Genomic DNA, 17251 nt, shown 5'->3' on the forward strand with positions numbered 1-17251 from the left:
TGCATATTGATGAAAAGTTTAAAAAAAATGTGTATGGCTCCATTAAATATATGGATCATATCTTGAGGAACATAAGTGCACCAGAAATATAAATAAATAAAGATTATCCTTAACATAAGTACTTCAGAAATATAAATAAATAAAAGACAATACTTGACCTTAACCCGCCCATTGACTTTCTTAAGACAATATAAGTGATTGCCATAATCAAAGGAAGTACGACATCCGCTGAAGAATAAAGTACAACTCTCATTATAGAACCTTTTGTTTCCAATGATTCACTTTATATCTTCACAGCCCTTTGCATCCGTCTACCAAATCACACAAATTTCGATTTAAATAAAAAGCCGCTAATTTAATTTTTCAGAAATGTATATTTATTGCCCAGAAAATACTTAGTGGCTAAACAATTAGTTTAGTTAATTTTTAGACAAATATCGATCTACCAATTTTTTGATTGTTTGCAGTCTTTATGTCGCTTTTTATTTGCGTTCCGGTTAGGCTAGCAGTCGATTAGGATCAATCAACAAAAAACAAACTCGACTTAATGCCTTTTTGGCTTAAAATATTTACGCTGTAATATTCAGTTATGGTTGAGGGTGCACACATTTCTTCCAATTTGTTACACAACTAACTAATGCTATGGTTAAAATTAACTTCAGGTTAAGACTAAATTGATTAAATAGACTACGCACTTATACAATGGCCCGGCGCTTCTCTATATTTACAATTCATATAAAATATACATACACATTTATATCCAAATATCCAAAAACTGCAGGCATTTCGCACTCGATGCCTGAGATAATATCTATATACATTATCCGAACTGAGGAAGCACTTCTGCGAATGCGAAACCCTGCATGAAACTCTGTCTAATTTTGTTTTAGCCTAAAATACCAGAGCTAGACCTATCTAAGACTACGTGTATACCGTTTACAAGTAAAATGATCTGTGTAATGTTATGACTTGGTGAGTGCCTGTGAGAGTGAGTGTTTGTATATATATCTACAAATCAGTGAAGTGTGCTTAAACGTTGGCATGGTGGCCCTTCCTTCCGATCTAAACTTCCTTCCTTCCTCCTTTTTTTCTTCCTAATAGGAACATGAACACAGGGGTCTTGTGTCAGCCGAACTGAGCGCAGGCGCAGAATGTCCCCTCTAACCTTCCAGTACGATCCGATGCGGGATGTGCGTGGTGCGAGTAAGCGTAGTTTAAATTAAAGATGGTTTTCAGTCAGTATCAGTTCACCCGGCATGCCATCGGAGCTCTGAGTGCGCAGCATTATCTCCAGGATCGGCTGGTATTAGGCAATCTGACCGCGCTGCTCCCGCTGCTGCTGCTGAGTCGCGGCATCTGAAAGATCCAAGGAAAAACATATATTATATACTTGCTAGACCGATCAAATCACACAGAAAGCCATGAAGAACGGGGTATGGTTAGGGTCAAGTAACTGCTGAGAGATTAGTAGAACGCAACGATGGAACGCACGCAGAACAGAACGAGTTAACAGAATTTCGAGAAATCCACCTACCGGGAGCTAGGCCAAAAATAAAAACCATTCGGTGCCCAGGGCACACTTTAAGATCTCTTATTCGCGTTATCACGTGCGTTCGCGCAGCGCGATGTCAGTGCACATGACCAGGCAGTCTGAGTGGCAGGACTCAACGTCCTTTTGCCCACTGGCCGAGGCAGCTGACGATCGTACCGCTCGCGGTTCCTGTTCGCCTGCCAAGATCAAAGGGGAAACAATTGAGCCAAAGGGTGGCGATAAAGATTCTGATTTAATAGTATCGTTTAAAAAAAACCTATTGTTTTAATTTTGAAAACGTACCATATTATCATATCATTATCACATTATTCAATCTATATGTTTAAATTTTATAATCCAATATTATCTTTCTTCACATTTCCGTATACTTTTTGATCAGTAAGTTATAGATTGATATACATACAAAGAGATAGAAGATCTCAGTATTCCAGTTACTTTTTGATCAGTAAGTTATAGATAGATATATAAAGAGATAGAAGACCTCAGTATTCCTGTTACTTTTTGATCAATAAGTTATAGATAGATTTATAAAGAGATAGAAGATCTCAGTTGTGCTTACCTTGCAATCCTCGCGTGGCATTGTTCTTGTCCTTGATGATAAAACAGGCGGTGATCATAAAGAATATACCGCCCAGCACCTCCACAAAGCTGGTGGAGAATAAAGCATACTGCAATCCCTCAAACTGCTCCCTGTCAGTATACTACAAAAGGAAAAAAAAAATATTAAACCATATAATCTATATCCTTTAGGGATACCACTTACTTCATCGGAGAGCGAGGAAGCTGAGCGCACTGTTTCAATCATATTGGTGGTTGCTTCCATGAGTGCCGTGGTGACATTACTTATTGGGTTCTCCGCCACTTGGGACATGCTCTGCATTTCGTTTGTCAAACCAGAATCACTGGGGTTCTTGTGCAGGTGGTTCATGATGGCCTCGGAGATCTAGGGGGTTTATCAAATTATTTACTATCCTTTTTTGGGTGTAAGAACCTCAAGATAACTTACCGCTCCCACCAAATACGGACTGCCGGCATCGCCCAATGCATGTGAGATGAGGATCTGGAAGGCCTCGGCTGTAGAGCGACGTGTTGGAATCACCACATACTATAGTATTCCGGGAATAAAAGAAAACTTGGTGTTATTCAAATTCTAGGGTTAAGGTGCAAAAGCAAAAGCAACAGCAACAACAAAAAAGCAGAACAAAGCAAAAGCCACAACCGATTCTTTAGCTACAAACTATCGATTAAACTATGTATCGGTTTAGATGTAGATACTTTCTTTTTTTTGGGGGACCCCAGGTGTTAAACCCTTATAGTTCCCATCCAGAAAGTATTCTACATCATAGCCAATATTTCCATAATTGATTAAATACAAATAAAATTGCGATTAAAGCGTGTGGGTGAGTTTGTGTCTATGTGTAGGTGTGCCATCAGCAGATTCAAATTCGCCAAAAGCTCGCCAAAGATGGAGCCACTCGAGAATTTTGGGGACAAACAAAGAGTAGGTCCCCCGAAAAGAAAAAACCATCTAGCATTGCGTTCTCAGGTTGGAGTCCAATAAAGTGGGAACAGTTGGCCAGCCTGCCTGGGAACAGTAAGCCCTCTTTATAGCGATACAACAAGTATCCCATGAACTGACTTTATATTTTTTAATTACTCGAGTATTGATCTTTAAATTGAATGTGGCAATTTGTTCTCTACTGAACTGTTGGCCACATTAAGTTTTTACTGTTATAACTAAAGGTGATTTAATGGGTGTGCTAAGCCGTGTGTTTTTTATGTGTATGATCTAAAGCTAAAGCGAAAAGCAGATATTACGCAAAGCATTTATGATATTACACCAGGACCATCTATAGAACTGTCATCTTTTAGAACCGAACCCACAGACCCTTGATAAAAACAATCTTTTACTTATCGCAGGGCGGCAATTAATATAGCGCCACTAAGGTGGGACGATCGCCTCTATTTTTTTCGGGTTAGATAATCAGGTGGGTTGGTGGCCACCGAAATGCGATTGTTTATTTCTGTCACGGAATCGTTTGCAATGGCAAAATGGCAACAAAAAAGAGTAACACACGCAAATCAAGTGCGTGGTAAATAAAAAAAAAAGTAGAGGCGACGAAAAAACAGCAGAGCAATGCATTGAAGGGGGCGTGTGTTTTGGGGGATTATATGCCAGTAGATATATTTAGGTATATTGCCTGGCCTGACGTACTGCCAAATTTAGAACAGGCCACCCTACGTAGGAAATACGTACGTATCTCTTGAAAGGAATTACGTCTGTGTGTGCTTGCGCCATATCCATTATCTTGTTGCTTGTTTGCGTACATCAGCTGTTTATACAGATCTCAGTGTCCATTCATGGGATCACTTACTATATCCATAAGGTCTATCCAAGTAGGAAATATTATTAATCATTTTATCATATCTCTTAGTGGAATTCTGAGAAACCCTTGCCATTGTTTTGGGTCACTTTTATCAAACTAGGTTATTTAATCAGTAAAGATTGTTTTATGACATAAGCTGGGTTGTTATAAACTTTCTTAATGAAAAAAATCATATATAGAGACCTTTTTAAAATTCATTTAGCAAAGCTATTCAGTATTTAGTTAATGACTTGTTTATATTTTTATTTTGCAAGCTGACTTCAAAACCCCAACTAAATGCGATAGGAGGAATTTATGACAATTTATGACTCTTCACAGTTTTGCTTTTTGGTTTTTAATTTCCTTATCACCTTACTGCTTATCTCCTCGAAACGGACAAACGTGACTAGCCAGGGAGATAACCCCCGAAATCAGTAAACCAGGCGGAAGAATCCAATATGATTACGGAAATTTCGACACTTTGTCTTATGGAAGGGGCTGCAAATGGAGCGTGGGTTGGTTGGCAATGCAATTTGGGGGATTGTGGTGCTTTAATAAGATTGTACAACATCCACAGGGGGTTGAGTGCTGAAATATATGCACGCTGCAAGTGTTTTCGGGGGTTGGACACTCCCTTTCCCCCAAAAAGATTGGGGTAGAGGGATGAAAGTGACAGTGAGAAGATTAAACTCCAAGTTGATTACAATTACAAAAAAAAAAATGGAACGTTACTCATCCTAAGGGGTATAAAAATGAATTGCATGAAATAATCAAGTTTAAGAACTTTAAGACAGTTAAGATATGTGTATAAGTTAAGGAAACTTTACAAGACTTTTCCTTATGACTGCCGTAAAGTTCTGGGGCTTATTAAACTGAAGACCGCACCCAAAAATAATAAGACAACCACAAAATGGAGTATCAGATGACCACCACCAGTGAAAGATGCGGGTAAAGACAACATAAAATTTGGTTAGGGCATTATATAAGTATTCAAGCTGTGTGTAAGTGTGTGTGTGATTTGTTGTGCGGGGTGTGTTACTCATTATAACAGTAAAAAGTTAATGCTTAAACTAGGATTTACTGTGTGTAATTACAGTTACGATATTCAAACAATACGTGGGTGCAAAATTACAAAAGCATTGGCGGGATACGTTGTATATATGTATATATCGTTCCCAGTTTTTTGGATCTTGGCTTACCAGCAGTATGTCCGCAACAATTGCCCAATTCAAATTTAAAGCTAACTGCCCGAAAAAGATGAGCGCATAGGTGCCCGCCGAATTACTGTTCACCAGGAGACAGGCGCCCGTCAGCAGCGGTGCACTCAGGAGCAGCCCAAAGGCACAGATTATGGGATCCGCCGTGGGATAACGCTTTACCAGGTACTGCGATAGGAACGAGCCCAGGGGCACGCCCAGCAGGCCTGCCACCATTGTGATGACTCCAAAGTTGAACGCAACACTAGTAGGTAGGGTTTGGAATTTCGGGGTACATTCGGTTAGTTATGCCAAAGCTTAAGGACCCTTTGTGCTCTAAAAAACCCACTTAACCATCTTAGTTTCAGATGCTTAACTAGGTTTTTTCGTGCATTTCGGGTATTAACAATTAAACGAGCTTGGGGGTTAGGGCAAGATTTTTGGGGGTCTTAAATATAGAGCAACCCCATTATGTTTGGCTGGCTGGCTGGCTTTTAGCTATTTGATTTCTGCGCTTTTGCTGCTGCTTCTTGCATCTTCCGAAGAGCCACATCTTACCAGTAGGATATCAGCCACTATGGACCAGCACAGGTTTAGTGCCACCTGGGCCACGAATACGAAGAAAAAGCATAGACTTTCGCTTGTCTGCGGCACCACTAGAGCAGCAAATACCATCGGAGCCGAGATGAAGAGTCCCACCGCACAGATATAGGGATCACAGTTCTCGTAGTTGCCCCTCAGCCTTTGGGCAAGAAAGGAGCCCAGCGGAACTCCGATGAGACCCGCCAGCATGGCCACCAGACCAAACTTGTACGAGATGCTTGACGATGGATCAGAAATCATTGTAAGGCGCACAGCTCCATATTCGGGGGGATAACAGGGTCGAGGTCAAAAGGGGGGACGGTACAAACCCCATTTTCACAAATTGATACTAACAAATGGTATTAAAATCTCAAGCGAAAAGTTAGTTACAGTAAGAACTCCGGTAATATTGTGAAAATGGGGTTTTTCGGGGTACCAAGGGCTGTCACACTTACTCGTCCTGGACAATGTTCTCGTTGCCGGGCTGCATCTTCATGCCTAGATAGATGAAGGAAGGTCCCCACCAGGCCAGAGCTCCGGCCACAAAGGCCACACATGTAAATCCAGCTGTGGACAGCATAAACGAGCGGTTCTTGACCAAAGCCTTGATGTCCTGTCTATAGGTGGTGGCCTCCAGATTGTGCGACCCCTCACTGTGACCCCGTTCCGGATCCTTGATGAGCACAATCAGCAGGACGGCCACAATGCCCAGAATGGGCGTGACCCTCAGGGCCCAGCGCCAGTTGTTGGCCAGGTGAGCGGTCTTGGATCCCACAATGTATCTAGAAAAATAAAGAAGAGGTCATCAATAAAAGTGATCCCGATAAATTGACAGTTGACTCCGAGAGCCGCATTGCATTGGCGGCCAATTGGGCGTTGCATAATTTCCAATCAACCCCCCCAATTGACCCAGCACTCTAATTCAATTAGAGTGGTCAATTATAGAATTAAAGCATTCCCAAAGTAAATCAATTTCAATTTACACAAGAGTCACGTGTCTCTTCTCACGCTTCACCAAGTGAGACCTTCTGATTACTGATCTTCCCCAGCCTCAAACTTTGGCCCCCATCGCCTGTTGCCAGCTATTGATAAGGCGGAGGCACAGACATAGACCCTTGATAAGACCCCTCCTCCCGGATTGTTTACAGATCATTGATCTGGACATTGGCCGCACACTCACCCCAGACCGGATCCCACGGGTATGGCAAAGTAGAACAATGCCAGCATCTTGGACCGCATGTCGTGCACAAAGAGATCCGAGATGATCGTCGGCGCTATTGTGCTGTAAGAGGCCTCGCCGATTCCGACCAGCGCCCGGAAGGTGATGAACCATCCAAAACTCTCCATATACGATCCCAGCAGGGTGGTGGTGCTCCACAGGGCCACGCCCACCGCCATTATCCAGGGGCGGGAGTAGCGATCACCCAGATATCCAAAGACGGGTGCGCACACCATATACGAGATAACGAATACGGTCTGCAAAAGTCCAGCGCTGTCATTTCCAATGCCGAAATCAGTTCGAACATCTGTCAGTACTCCTGTGAAATGAAAGGAAAATTCAGGATGAGATTCTTGGTAATATATCATCAAAAAGTTATTTTAGGATCATGGCTCTATCACCTAACAAATTATGATAGCCCCTACTCTTTAGTCTTTAAGTGTCATTGACTCTTACTTTATAAAAGTATAACTAAAAGACATGAAAATTCCAAAAATGTTTTAATATTTAAATGCATTTTACAAAAATGATAAAAAAAATATTTTAGGATCATTTCTCTATCCCTAACAAATTATGATAACCCCTACTCTTTAGTCGTTAAGTGTCATTGACTCTTACTTTATGAAAGTATAACTAAAAGACATGACAATTCCAAAAATGTTTTGATATTTAAAAACATTTTACAAAAATGATATGTCAGAAACTAAAGAGATAAATAAAATCCATATATCATAATATTTTTGCTTTGTAATTAATGGTATGTACATATGTAAGGAGAATCCGCGTGATGTGTGATATACTGAATTGTAGTTTGTACATATCAGCCCATCCCCAGCAGGGGATGTTAATTGGACGAATAAATAAATCGTTAATACGGGTCTGCTATGTTCGAGTGTTTTACGTAAGCCCCAAATTGTTGAGTTCAGGGAGAGTTGTCTCTATAATTAGCACCTCTGTGGTATGATGATTAGGGGAAAATTCCGGAAATACTGTGGGTGTTTATGGGTCATAATATTTTCCCCCCCAAAGGCCATTAATTAACCCATCGATATCTAATAAACAGGGGCATAGATGAAAAGATAAGAGAAATTGGAAGGGAAAAGCTTTAATAGATCATAGTTGATACAACGCCCACTTTTTATCAGATGTTGTGGATACATTTGTAATCGTTATCTAGTGCATTGTAATGCTTTTATTTATCGTACCACTTTTTATACCCGTTACTCGTAGAGTAAAAGGGTATACTAGATTCGTCGGAAAGTATGTAACAGGCAGAAGGAAGCGTTTCCGACCCCATAAAGTATATATATTCTTGATCGGGATCACTAGCCGTCTGTCTGTCCGTCTATAAGAGCTATAATAGCTGTCTATAAGAGCTAGGCTATTGAGATTAGGCGTGCAGATTCCTGAGCTTCTTACGCAGCGCAAGTTTGTTTCAGCAGAGTGCCACGCCCATTCTAACGCCCACAAACCGCCCAAAACTGAGGCTCCTACAGTTTTCATGCTAGAATAAAAATTTTAATTGAAATGTATTGTTCTCATCAATACCTATCGATTGACCCAAAAAAAAGTTTACCACGCCCACTTGAACGCCCACAAACCGCCCACAAACTTCAAAAAATCGTAAATATGAACGCAGATATCTCGGAAAATATCAAAGATAGAGAAATGGGAATTCAGATTTAGATTCCGTAGGCTTGAGCGCAGCGCAAGTTTGTCACGCGAATATGCCACGCCCACTCTAACGCCCACAAACCGCCCAAGACTGTGGCGCCCACAATATTCATGCTAGATAAAAAATTTTAACTGAAATGTATTGGTCTTGTCAATACCTATCGATTGATCCAAAAAAAACTTTGCCACGCCCACTCTAACGCCCACAACGCTTAAATCTGTCTACCGCCGGTAGGTGGCGCATTTCAACCTCGCTTTGCTGCATATCTCCATTTTCCTTTGGTCATTTTAGGTGAGTAACGGGTATCTGATAGTCGAGGTACTCGACTATAGCGTTCTTCCTTGTTTTTTATCAGTTTTGTAATAATTACATTTGCAATTGATCGATTTATTCAAATATTTATAATAAATAATGACAAAATCTTACTTTTTATCAGCTAAAGTGGTTACATTCGCAATGGATAATTATGGATGCCACAATCTGGGTCAGTTTCAATATCTTTTTATCGGTTCTTAATGGTAATAATCAACATATTGTAGATACTGATAAAGTTCATAATCAAAGTGTCAATCTGGTGCATCGCCATGCAAATCGGTGTCATGATTTGAATTTTGATCATCGCTGTCTCACCTTCGCACACATTTTCTCAGGTATTTCCTGCACGTTTCGTCTTCACCTAGGCATTTAAAAATTCATTAACAAACGGATGTGCAACCAGTGAATTAATGGCCAAAACGACCTCGGTCGATAACTGTTAGCCAATCTAACGCTACTTCCTACATTCTACATGCAGCTCCAAAAAAAGAATTTAGAAAATAAAACCGCTTTTAAGCCCCTGTTTGTCTATATCGCTCTTTTCGTACATTGGCCTTTGGGGAATGGCCAAAAAAAAAAAACAAAAATAATATAATGAAATAACTACTTAAAGTGCTTGAGCACCCAAAAATAAACAACGGCCCAAAAAAACAGCTAAGAGAGAGAGGGGGGTACAGTAAAAGTAAGACAACAGAGAGAGAGAAAGAGAGTGTTGGAGTACAAAGCAAAGAGAGAGCGAGAATAACTGAGATCAGAAGCCGGCAAATGCAGCAGCAACAACAACAATGACACACAAAAAGCTCAACAAGTTGGCCCCAAAAAAGAGAGAGCGCAAGAAAGAGCGAACAAACAAGAGAGCCGAGGCCCCACGAACCCCCACGAAACGTGGCACGAAGTCGTTGCCGCAGTGAATCAGCCTTTGCTTTTTAATTATTCCATTTTCTGGGTCTTTTCGCTCATTTCGCTTTTGAGAAATTTATCGTACGATGTTTTTCAACCAATCAGCGCGTTTGTTTGACTTGCCCAGTGACGTAACGGTTGGAGGACGCCACGCGATAAGTCTGTGTGTGTGTGTGTGCGTGTGTTTATTGCATTGCGATTGTGGGTTGAAGAGAGTGAGAGAGGCGGAAAGAGGGGGAGAAAGAGTGGGGCTGGTCTGGGTGAGGCATTCCTTATACACATATTTCTTATATGACATAGTGCTATCTCGTACACTCAACGGGTAATCTGGTTCCACGCAAGGAATTCCATTTGTTTTTGGGAATTCTTAGCTAAACTAGAGGCAAAGCTTCTATGACTACGCAAATACCCTACCCCCAATCCCCCTTCTCCTACCCCCTTTTCCCCATGGAAGTTCCTTTGACGTATGAAACACTTTAGTATTTATATTATTTTTTTCAGCCGGTTGACGGAGTTTTAGAACCTGTTTGGCTCTCACCTGATTTTCTCTCTTCAGTTTGTTCTCTTTTAAACACAACAGTGCGATTCAGAAAAGTAGGTGATAATACATTGTAGGTACACTATCTATAACATCAAAACACTGTAACAATAGCTTCCTAAAGTCAAACTTTCTGGAACCCAGAGCATGTTAAGTGGTAATTATCATAACCAATGCTTCATCATGACTGTAAGTTTCTCTAAAACTTGGATGATTTTGCTGCTTTTAGTTTGAAACTTTGATCTTTCTCTTTCCCTATAACCAAAATCTTAGGTCATGGTAAAAATATTTATTTTTTTCCAAACCCTAACTGATAAATAAAAGATTCCAATAAAATTTAAAACATTTTTTACCTAAAACTTCTAAAATTTAGATGATTTTGCTGCTTTTAGTTTGAAACTTTGATCTTTCTCTTTTCTTATAAGCAAAATCTTAGGTCCTGATAAAAAAATTTAATTTTTTTCCAGACCCTAACTGATAAATAAAAGTTTCCAATAAACTTTAAAACATTTTTTACCTATTTAAACCAGGACCAGCTCTATCAAAACACACTGTACTGTAGCGGTTGAAACTCCAGAACGTTGATCCGTTTAAAAAGCCAATATTTATAACCAGGGGAACTGCAAAACCCACAACAACAAAGGCGGGACGAGACACACTCATTACCATGAATGAAAAAGTTGTTTCTGACCGAAAGTGACTGTTCTCAGTTCAACTTGTCTATATAGCTCTCTTTCCCCGTATTATCTCTCCCGTTCGGTGGCGTCTGGTGACGCTGGCCTTGAAAATCGCGCGATATGCAGCGTAAGCTTTAAAATCGGACGATGATTAAACGTATATCTGGCAAATATTTCGACCACGAATCGGAGCCAAAAAAAAAAAAAAAAAACATATATATAACAAAAAACTAAGGCTGTGACTTTCGCTTGGAATGCATTTGAATGCTTAGCGGAGCACTCGAATTGTTTAGAGAAAACTTTCTTTTCGTTGGCCAGGTGGAAATCAATTGTGAAAGCGGCGGGGCCCAAGGAAAAGAGTTACCCAACGAGCTCCAGACATTCCCAACCCTCTGTACTCTTGTACTATTCCTTCTTATTTTGCATTTTCCCCTTGTTAATTCAATTTGTTTGAGCAAAAAGTGTGCACTGCACTTGCGTAGGTCGTTGACCCAGATATATGTGCAAACTTTTGTATATGCAGACATACGTATAGCAGCGGAATAGAACCACTGACGTGAATATGTGCACAAACCTCAAACACAATCGCTATAAAGATATGCAAAGCAAAAAACCTAAAAAGATGCATTGGATATGTAGCTTGAGGTGCGCATTTTCAAGCTACTCAAGATTGCGAGATATGTACTTATAGGCAATATTACCATAAGTTGTGATAAGTGATAGTCTTAATTTCAGTCTAATATCAAAATAAATTCAATTATTTGAGTAACAACGATTGTATATTTATATTTTGTATTGTTTTTTAACCGTTTGTCAAAATTTGTATATTATAATGTGCGATATATGTACTTATAACCAATATTACCAAAGGTTGAAATAAGTGGTAGTTTGAATTCATTCTATTACCAAAATAAATTCAATTTTTTGAGTAACAAAGATTGTTTATATATTTCATTTATTGTTTTTTGCCCGTTTGTCAAATTTTGTACTAAAAATCCAATCTCATTTCCCAAGGGTATTGCTTTTTTCGGTGTGTCAAGGCTGTTTTATTTTGTATTTTCCTTTCATTGTTATGTCTTTCTTCAGCTGTGATGGCAACAAAATGGAAAGTTTTGGTGTATCTCATGAAAAAACATTTAAAGGGGAAATAAAATGCAAAACTCAGCAACTTTCGGTTAATGCAAAATATGCAAAAATATCGTCAAACAAAAATTAGGCAAGAGTAAAAGTGATTACCTTTCAAAATCGTTTTAAAAACCAAAACAAAAATGAAGAAATACCCAAAACATATCTTGTAAGACCCTAATGAAACTCGCAACCAAATTCTGTTTTCGATCAATTGACATAGACAATTATTCAGATCTCTTTCGTTGGATGTGGGCCAAGAAAATTACGTCGGAAGCACAGCAGAACGGAATCTTGCCTATATAGATATCTGTGCCTTCATTCAGCCCACATATCTATATCTGTTGACCAAAATAACTGACAGAGCTTTGGCCGATCAAAGTTCGCTGCTGGCGGTGCAGAAAGCGAATTTACTGTCAACAACAGAGCAAAATAGCTTGGACAATGGTCATGAATGAAGAGGGCCCAAAAAACTCAGTAAATAAGTACTGTATACACAGAAAAAAAATTGATGTAGTAAAGCAACTATTGTTACTTTAATTCTACACTATTATGTATCGATTTGGCATCGATAAGATGAGTATTAAGGGTATTACAAATCCTAGACTAAGTTCTAGACTCTTTAATATAGAAATGAAACTGTAAAGAATAGTCTTATAAAATATGTACTTTAATACTATGGTACACTTCTAATACAACCGGTATTAAAACTAAACATTGTTTTTTTTTTTTGGGTATACGTATGTATAATAAAACATACTACCATCAGTAGTATTAGCTCAAAAACTCTGGCAAAATTCAGCAAAGTCGGAGGTCGCAGCCAAAGGCCAAGACGCACTTAAAATTATAATTAAATGCATTCCATTAGGTGGGCCAGACATCGGGTGATACGCCAGTCTATATAAATGCGGAATAAAATACATAATACATATAAGAGTGTAATCCGAAACGTGAATTTGGTGAGTTTCGTAATTCCCGTGAAAAATAAAAAGGGCAGGCCAACAAAAGCAAAACAAATAATGGCAATACAATCTAATCACTGCAAAATGGCCGAAACCCACTGTTAACTCCACGTGCTGGCACCTGTTCTCCAATGCAGTTTACTGTGCAGCGCCTCTGGTTTCAGCCACTTTTTGATAAGGCCCAAAGGGGGGGTACGGTTTAGGGGGTGTGTGATAACAATGCCACTGGAAAATGGCAAAACAAAAACCTTGAGTGGCTGGCCAATGTTTATTTTAGTTTTTATTTCGCCTTGCGTTTCCATTATTCTCAAAATAAACACAAGATTCATCCAAAACAATTGGGTGCGCACATGGAAATTTTGAAAAATTCATTGCAGAGTGAAATTTAATTGAATATAATGCTTATAAGCAGTGTTATTGATGGATGTAGAGCTGTTGGTATGGTATGTTTACGGTCATATATGTAAATGATAACACCCTTTTCCGGTGAGTAATTCCGCTTCCTGTCTGATTAAAAGTCGTATGATGTTTTTAGTCATTTTTTGGGCTGATATTACAAAAATCACCAAGGGCTTTAGCTTATGATTTGTGGCTTAAAAAGTAGGGGTGTAAAATCGATTTCTAATTGCAATCAGTTGATAACACTGATGGACAGTAAATTATCATTGCAAATTATGTTATATTTTATATAAGACATTATCATTTGCCCTTGAATGGAAAAATTCTTTCTTTCATGCTGAATCGACGGAAGAACTGCAAGTTCAGGTTCACAAAGTCTATGAAAACTGAAAATTATAGTTATTATCTCTAATGATTTAGACATGCAAATTAAACGGTTTTCAGTGGGCTTGTGCAAGCAAAAGGGGTGACAAACTCAGCTACTTTAAGTCAAAACTAGTTGAGGCATGTAATTGCAGCCGTTAAACAAGTTTCCATTTAATTTACACTCGGTTTTTTTTGTGTAACCCCTGAATGTGATACAACCAGACACTTGTAGTACTCCATTTCCAGACAACAGTAAACAAGGAAAAGAATGTCAGTAATAAGAGATCTTATAGATATATAAACAACGGTCTAATTGAAAACCGCCCGCATACTGGAAGAATCCCATGAATTAAGAGACGCTTCTTCGCTAACGTCTTTAATAATAAACACTAATGATATGTGGGTTTATTTATAGGCCGCAACATGCGATTACCCGGTAATTGTCACGCGGGCGGGGACTTTCTGATCACCGATCGGCGATCACCCATCGTGCTAAGCGGCTCACCAGGCAACAGGTCAGGTGCCATCGTATAAAGTCTCCCCACTCTTTCTTTTTTATCGCACCCTAGTGCTAGGAATACTATATATGCGAAATGGGTCTTGATTGATTGCCACCCAGTGGAAAGGTCCCGAGTTGGGATCCATTTATCGTCGCATTAGAGAACGATAAAAAGTGTACCCCTATGTCTGTTTAAATATTTTCGGATCGCGTGATTCATTTGTAAGCTGATTAGTCACTACGAAAATTCAAATACAATTCAAATACAATCTTTATGGTACATTTGGTAAACAACAAAGCCTCTTAGTGTTGACGATGAGTTGAAATTTCCTAGTAACTAAATCACAACAACTATTTATAACTGATTAGAGGTATTCTAAAACAATAACAACAGCGAATGCTTTTAAAGATTTTTCATAAGACCATAAAATTACACTAAACATTATTGTTTATGAAATTTTAATTTATGATTAATCATTCGCTTGGAAATGAATGTTTAGGATAATATATTACTATTACTTATTTTAATTTTCATTTTTTTTTAATGGCGTTTTTCTTGTTATAATATCTTTTTAGTAAAAACAAGAGAGAACACTAAATTTATATGGTAGTAAATTAAAATGGAACATTATCTTGAAGTTTCTGTAATTAGTTTTTAGTAAATAAAAATAAATACAATGCTCCCAAGGGAAAGACCTTCAAGGGTATAGCTTCCTTTCTTGTTTTAATATATTTTAAGTTATTGTTGTACAAAGCTTATTTTGTTTTAGTTTTATTTTAAGAAGTTGGTGTTTTTAAAACTTTTTTTTAGGGATATAAGTGTTGGTAATAAACACTACCTTTTCTGTCTTAATATATTTTTAGTTATTTTGAACAAAGTTTGTTTTGTTTTGGGTTCAACTTAAGTAGTTGGTGTTTTTAAAACTTATTATAAGGATATAAGTGTTGGTAATAAACAGACCCTTTCTTGTTTTAATATATTTTTAGTTATTTTGTACAAAGGACCAAAAAAAAAATGAATTAGTGTTGGAAATAAACACTTCCTACTCTTTAGTGGAAAGACAACTCTATAGGCTTATAAAAATTGGTTTGGTTAGTAGGCTTTTCCCCCTCCTCAGCAAACATCTTTGATAATGTCAACAAATTGGGCTATCTGGTGCGGAAATAAAAACCCACTTTACGTGGTTAGATAGCAAATTCAGGAGGGATATACTGATATGGTTCGTCATGGATGGATCCTATGGATCTTTCTGGAGGAACTAGGGCCACCAAACTCACCTGCGATCGTGAAGCGGTCCATGTAGTTGATGAGGTTGACGAAGCAGAGAACGATGACGGTGAACCACTGTGACCTGCCCACGGAGGTCAGGCGCGAGGGCACGGCGGCGGGCAGGGGGATGTTCGGAATCTCCATGCTGTTGGGGTCAGAGCTCAACAGCTGTTGTGACGAGTGGGTCTCGGAGAGTCCCTCCCGGCTGCTCCGACTGCCCCCACTGCTGCCGCTCTGGGTCATCGCCGGGTTGTCCATGGCGGCCGCCGTTCCGAGCGGTTGGTAGGATGTCTTCTGGTGTTTTAGCGACATTCACCCGATCCTCTCCTCTCCTCTGTCTTTCTTCTTTGGGCTTCAAATTCGCTGCGGATCAGACAACGCGGCAAAACTTATATTTGCACACGCTCTTTCGCACACACACACACACACCCGCACGCACACAGCGAAACAACAGCGAATGCAAGAGAATTTGCCTGTGTTGGCACAGCTTTTCTCCTTTCTTGGTTAACTCTCGCTGATTTATGGTTTATGGCCAGTTAATTGGTAGGTAAACACCTGTTCCTTGAGCCCTTCTAATCGCGGTTGTACTTTAAAAATAACAATGCATTTGCAGTGCTTCTCTTTTATTTTCTTTTCTTGACTTCCGCGACGCGAACGCACTTGCTTCCAATTGGAATCGAGAAATAAGTGTGACCGCAAGACACCCGCTTAAATACGGCCCCTGAAATTTAAGACAGACCGTACCGGGGTATTTTTATTTTTTACATTTCGCAGCGGTCGGCGGAGGGTCACACAGGTCTGCTTTCTGTTAACAGAAATGTTAAGATGTAACGTTTTCTAACAGTGGCAGAACAGCGGCGCGGCCGTTAGAATTCAAATTTTCTTTTTGAAATCACTAAAAAGCAGGGACCGTAATCATTGAGTTTTACTTCAAAAAAATAATCATTATTTTTGATAAAAAAAATAAAACTCAGAAATAATCATTACTTTTGCGTTTAATAAAACCAAAAATAATAAGATTTCCTGAGCAAAACAAATAGAAATCAAAAATAATGGTTATTTCTGATTTTTATTTTTTTGATCAAAATAAAACTCATTTTGAAGCCATTTCACTAGGTCTAAAATTCAACCAAAACATTTTTAGGTTTCGAATACATTTTTTGCACACTTAAATCCACGATGTGAAGGGGTGAGAACAGGATTTCATTTTTTGGACCGCCCTAGTGCTCAATAGTTTTAAATTTGAGTATTAAAATTGCTTTTGTTTCTTTTTTTTCATTTAAAAATAATAACTAAAAAATTAATTCAAATAAAATAATATCAAAAATACTCAATATATAGACTTTTTTCGGGTGATAAATATTTTATCTAAACAAAACTTATAGTAATTGCAAAAATAATTTTTCAAAAATCGTGTGGCTTATATTTTATTATCAGCATCAAAAAACATAGCTGAAATTTCAAAAAAATTATGTGTGTCCTTAAATAAGTTAATAAATTGATAAGTTAATGTTTTATGATTAAAAAAAAATAAAAACGGCTTTGTTCTGAAAACGCGATTATACTTATTCTAAGAAAACAACTTATTCCAAAAGATTAGTATTTTCCGC

The 17251-nt window shown here is 38.6% G+C and overlaps 1 protein-coding gene across 4 annotated transcripts; it reads right to left on the reverse strand.

Moving 5' to 3' along the window:
* Positions 1–354: 354 nt before the first annotated feature.
* Positions 355–16314, reverse strand: LOC119550349 (protein spinster). 4 transcript variants are annotated; one of them, XR_005219451.1, is made up of 9 exons: positions 15650–16314; positions 6877–7234; positions 6152–6478; positions 5118–5379; positions 2559–2657; positions 2316–2495; positions 2112–2253; positions 1535–1728; positions 355–1356 (listed from the first exon to the last, which is right to left on the reverse strand). XR_005219451.1 is itself a non-coding variant. In XM_037858969.1 (8 exons), the coding sequence occupies exons 1-8, from the start codon at positions 15951–15953 to the stop codon at positions 1307–1309; spliced, it is 1722 nt and encodes a 573-aa protein (XP_037714897.1). In that variant the 5' UTR covers positions 15954–16314; the 3' UTR covers positions 355–1306. The 4 variants fall into 4 exon arrangements, 2 of the variants coding, with proteins under 2 accessions (XP_037714897.1, XP_037714898.1); XR_005219452.1 differs by lacking the exon at positions 5118–5379 and adding an exon at positions 5673–5934; XM_037858969.1 differs by lacking the exon at positions 1535–1728.
* Positions 16315–17251: the final 937 nt, after the last annotated feature.

Source organism: Drosophila subpulchrella, chromosome 2R (assembly GCF_014743375.2).
Source record: "Drosophila subpulchrella strain 33 F10 #4 breed RU33 chromosome 2R, RU_Dsub_v1.1 Primary Assembly, whole genome shotgun sequence".
In the NCBI taxonomy this organism is placed as follows: Eukaryota; Metazoa; Arthropoda; class Insecta; order Diptera; family Drosophilidae; genus Drosophila; species Drosophila subpulchrella.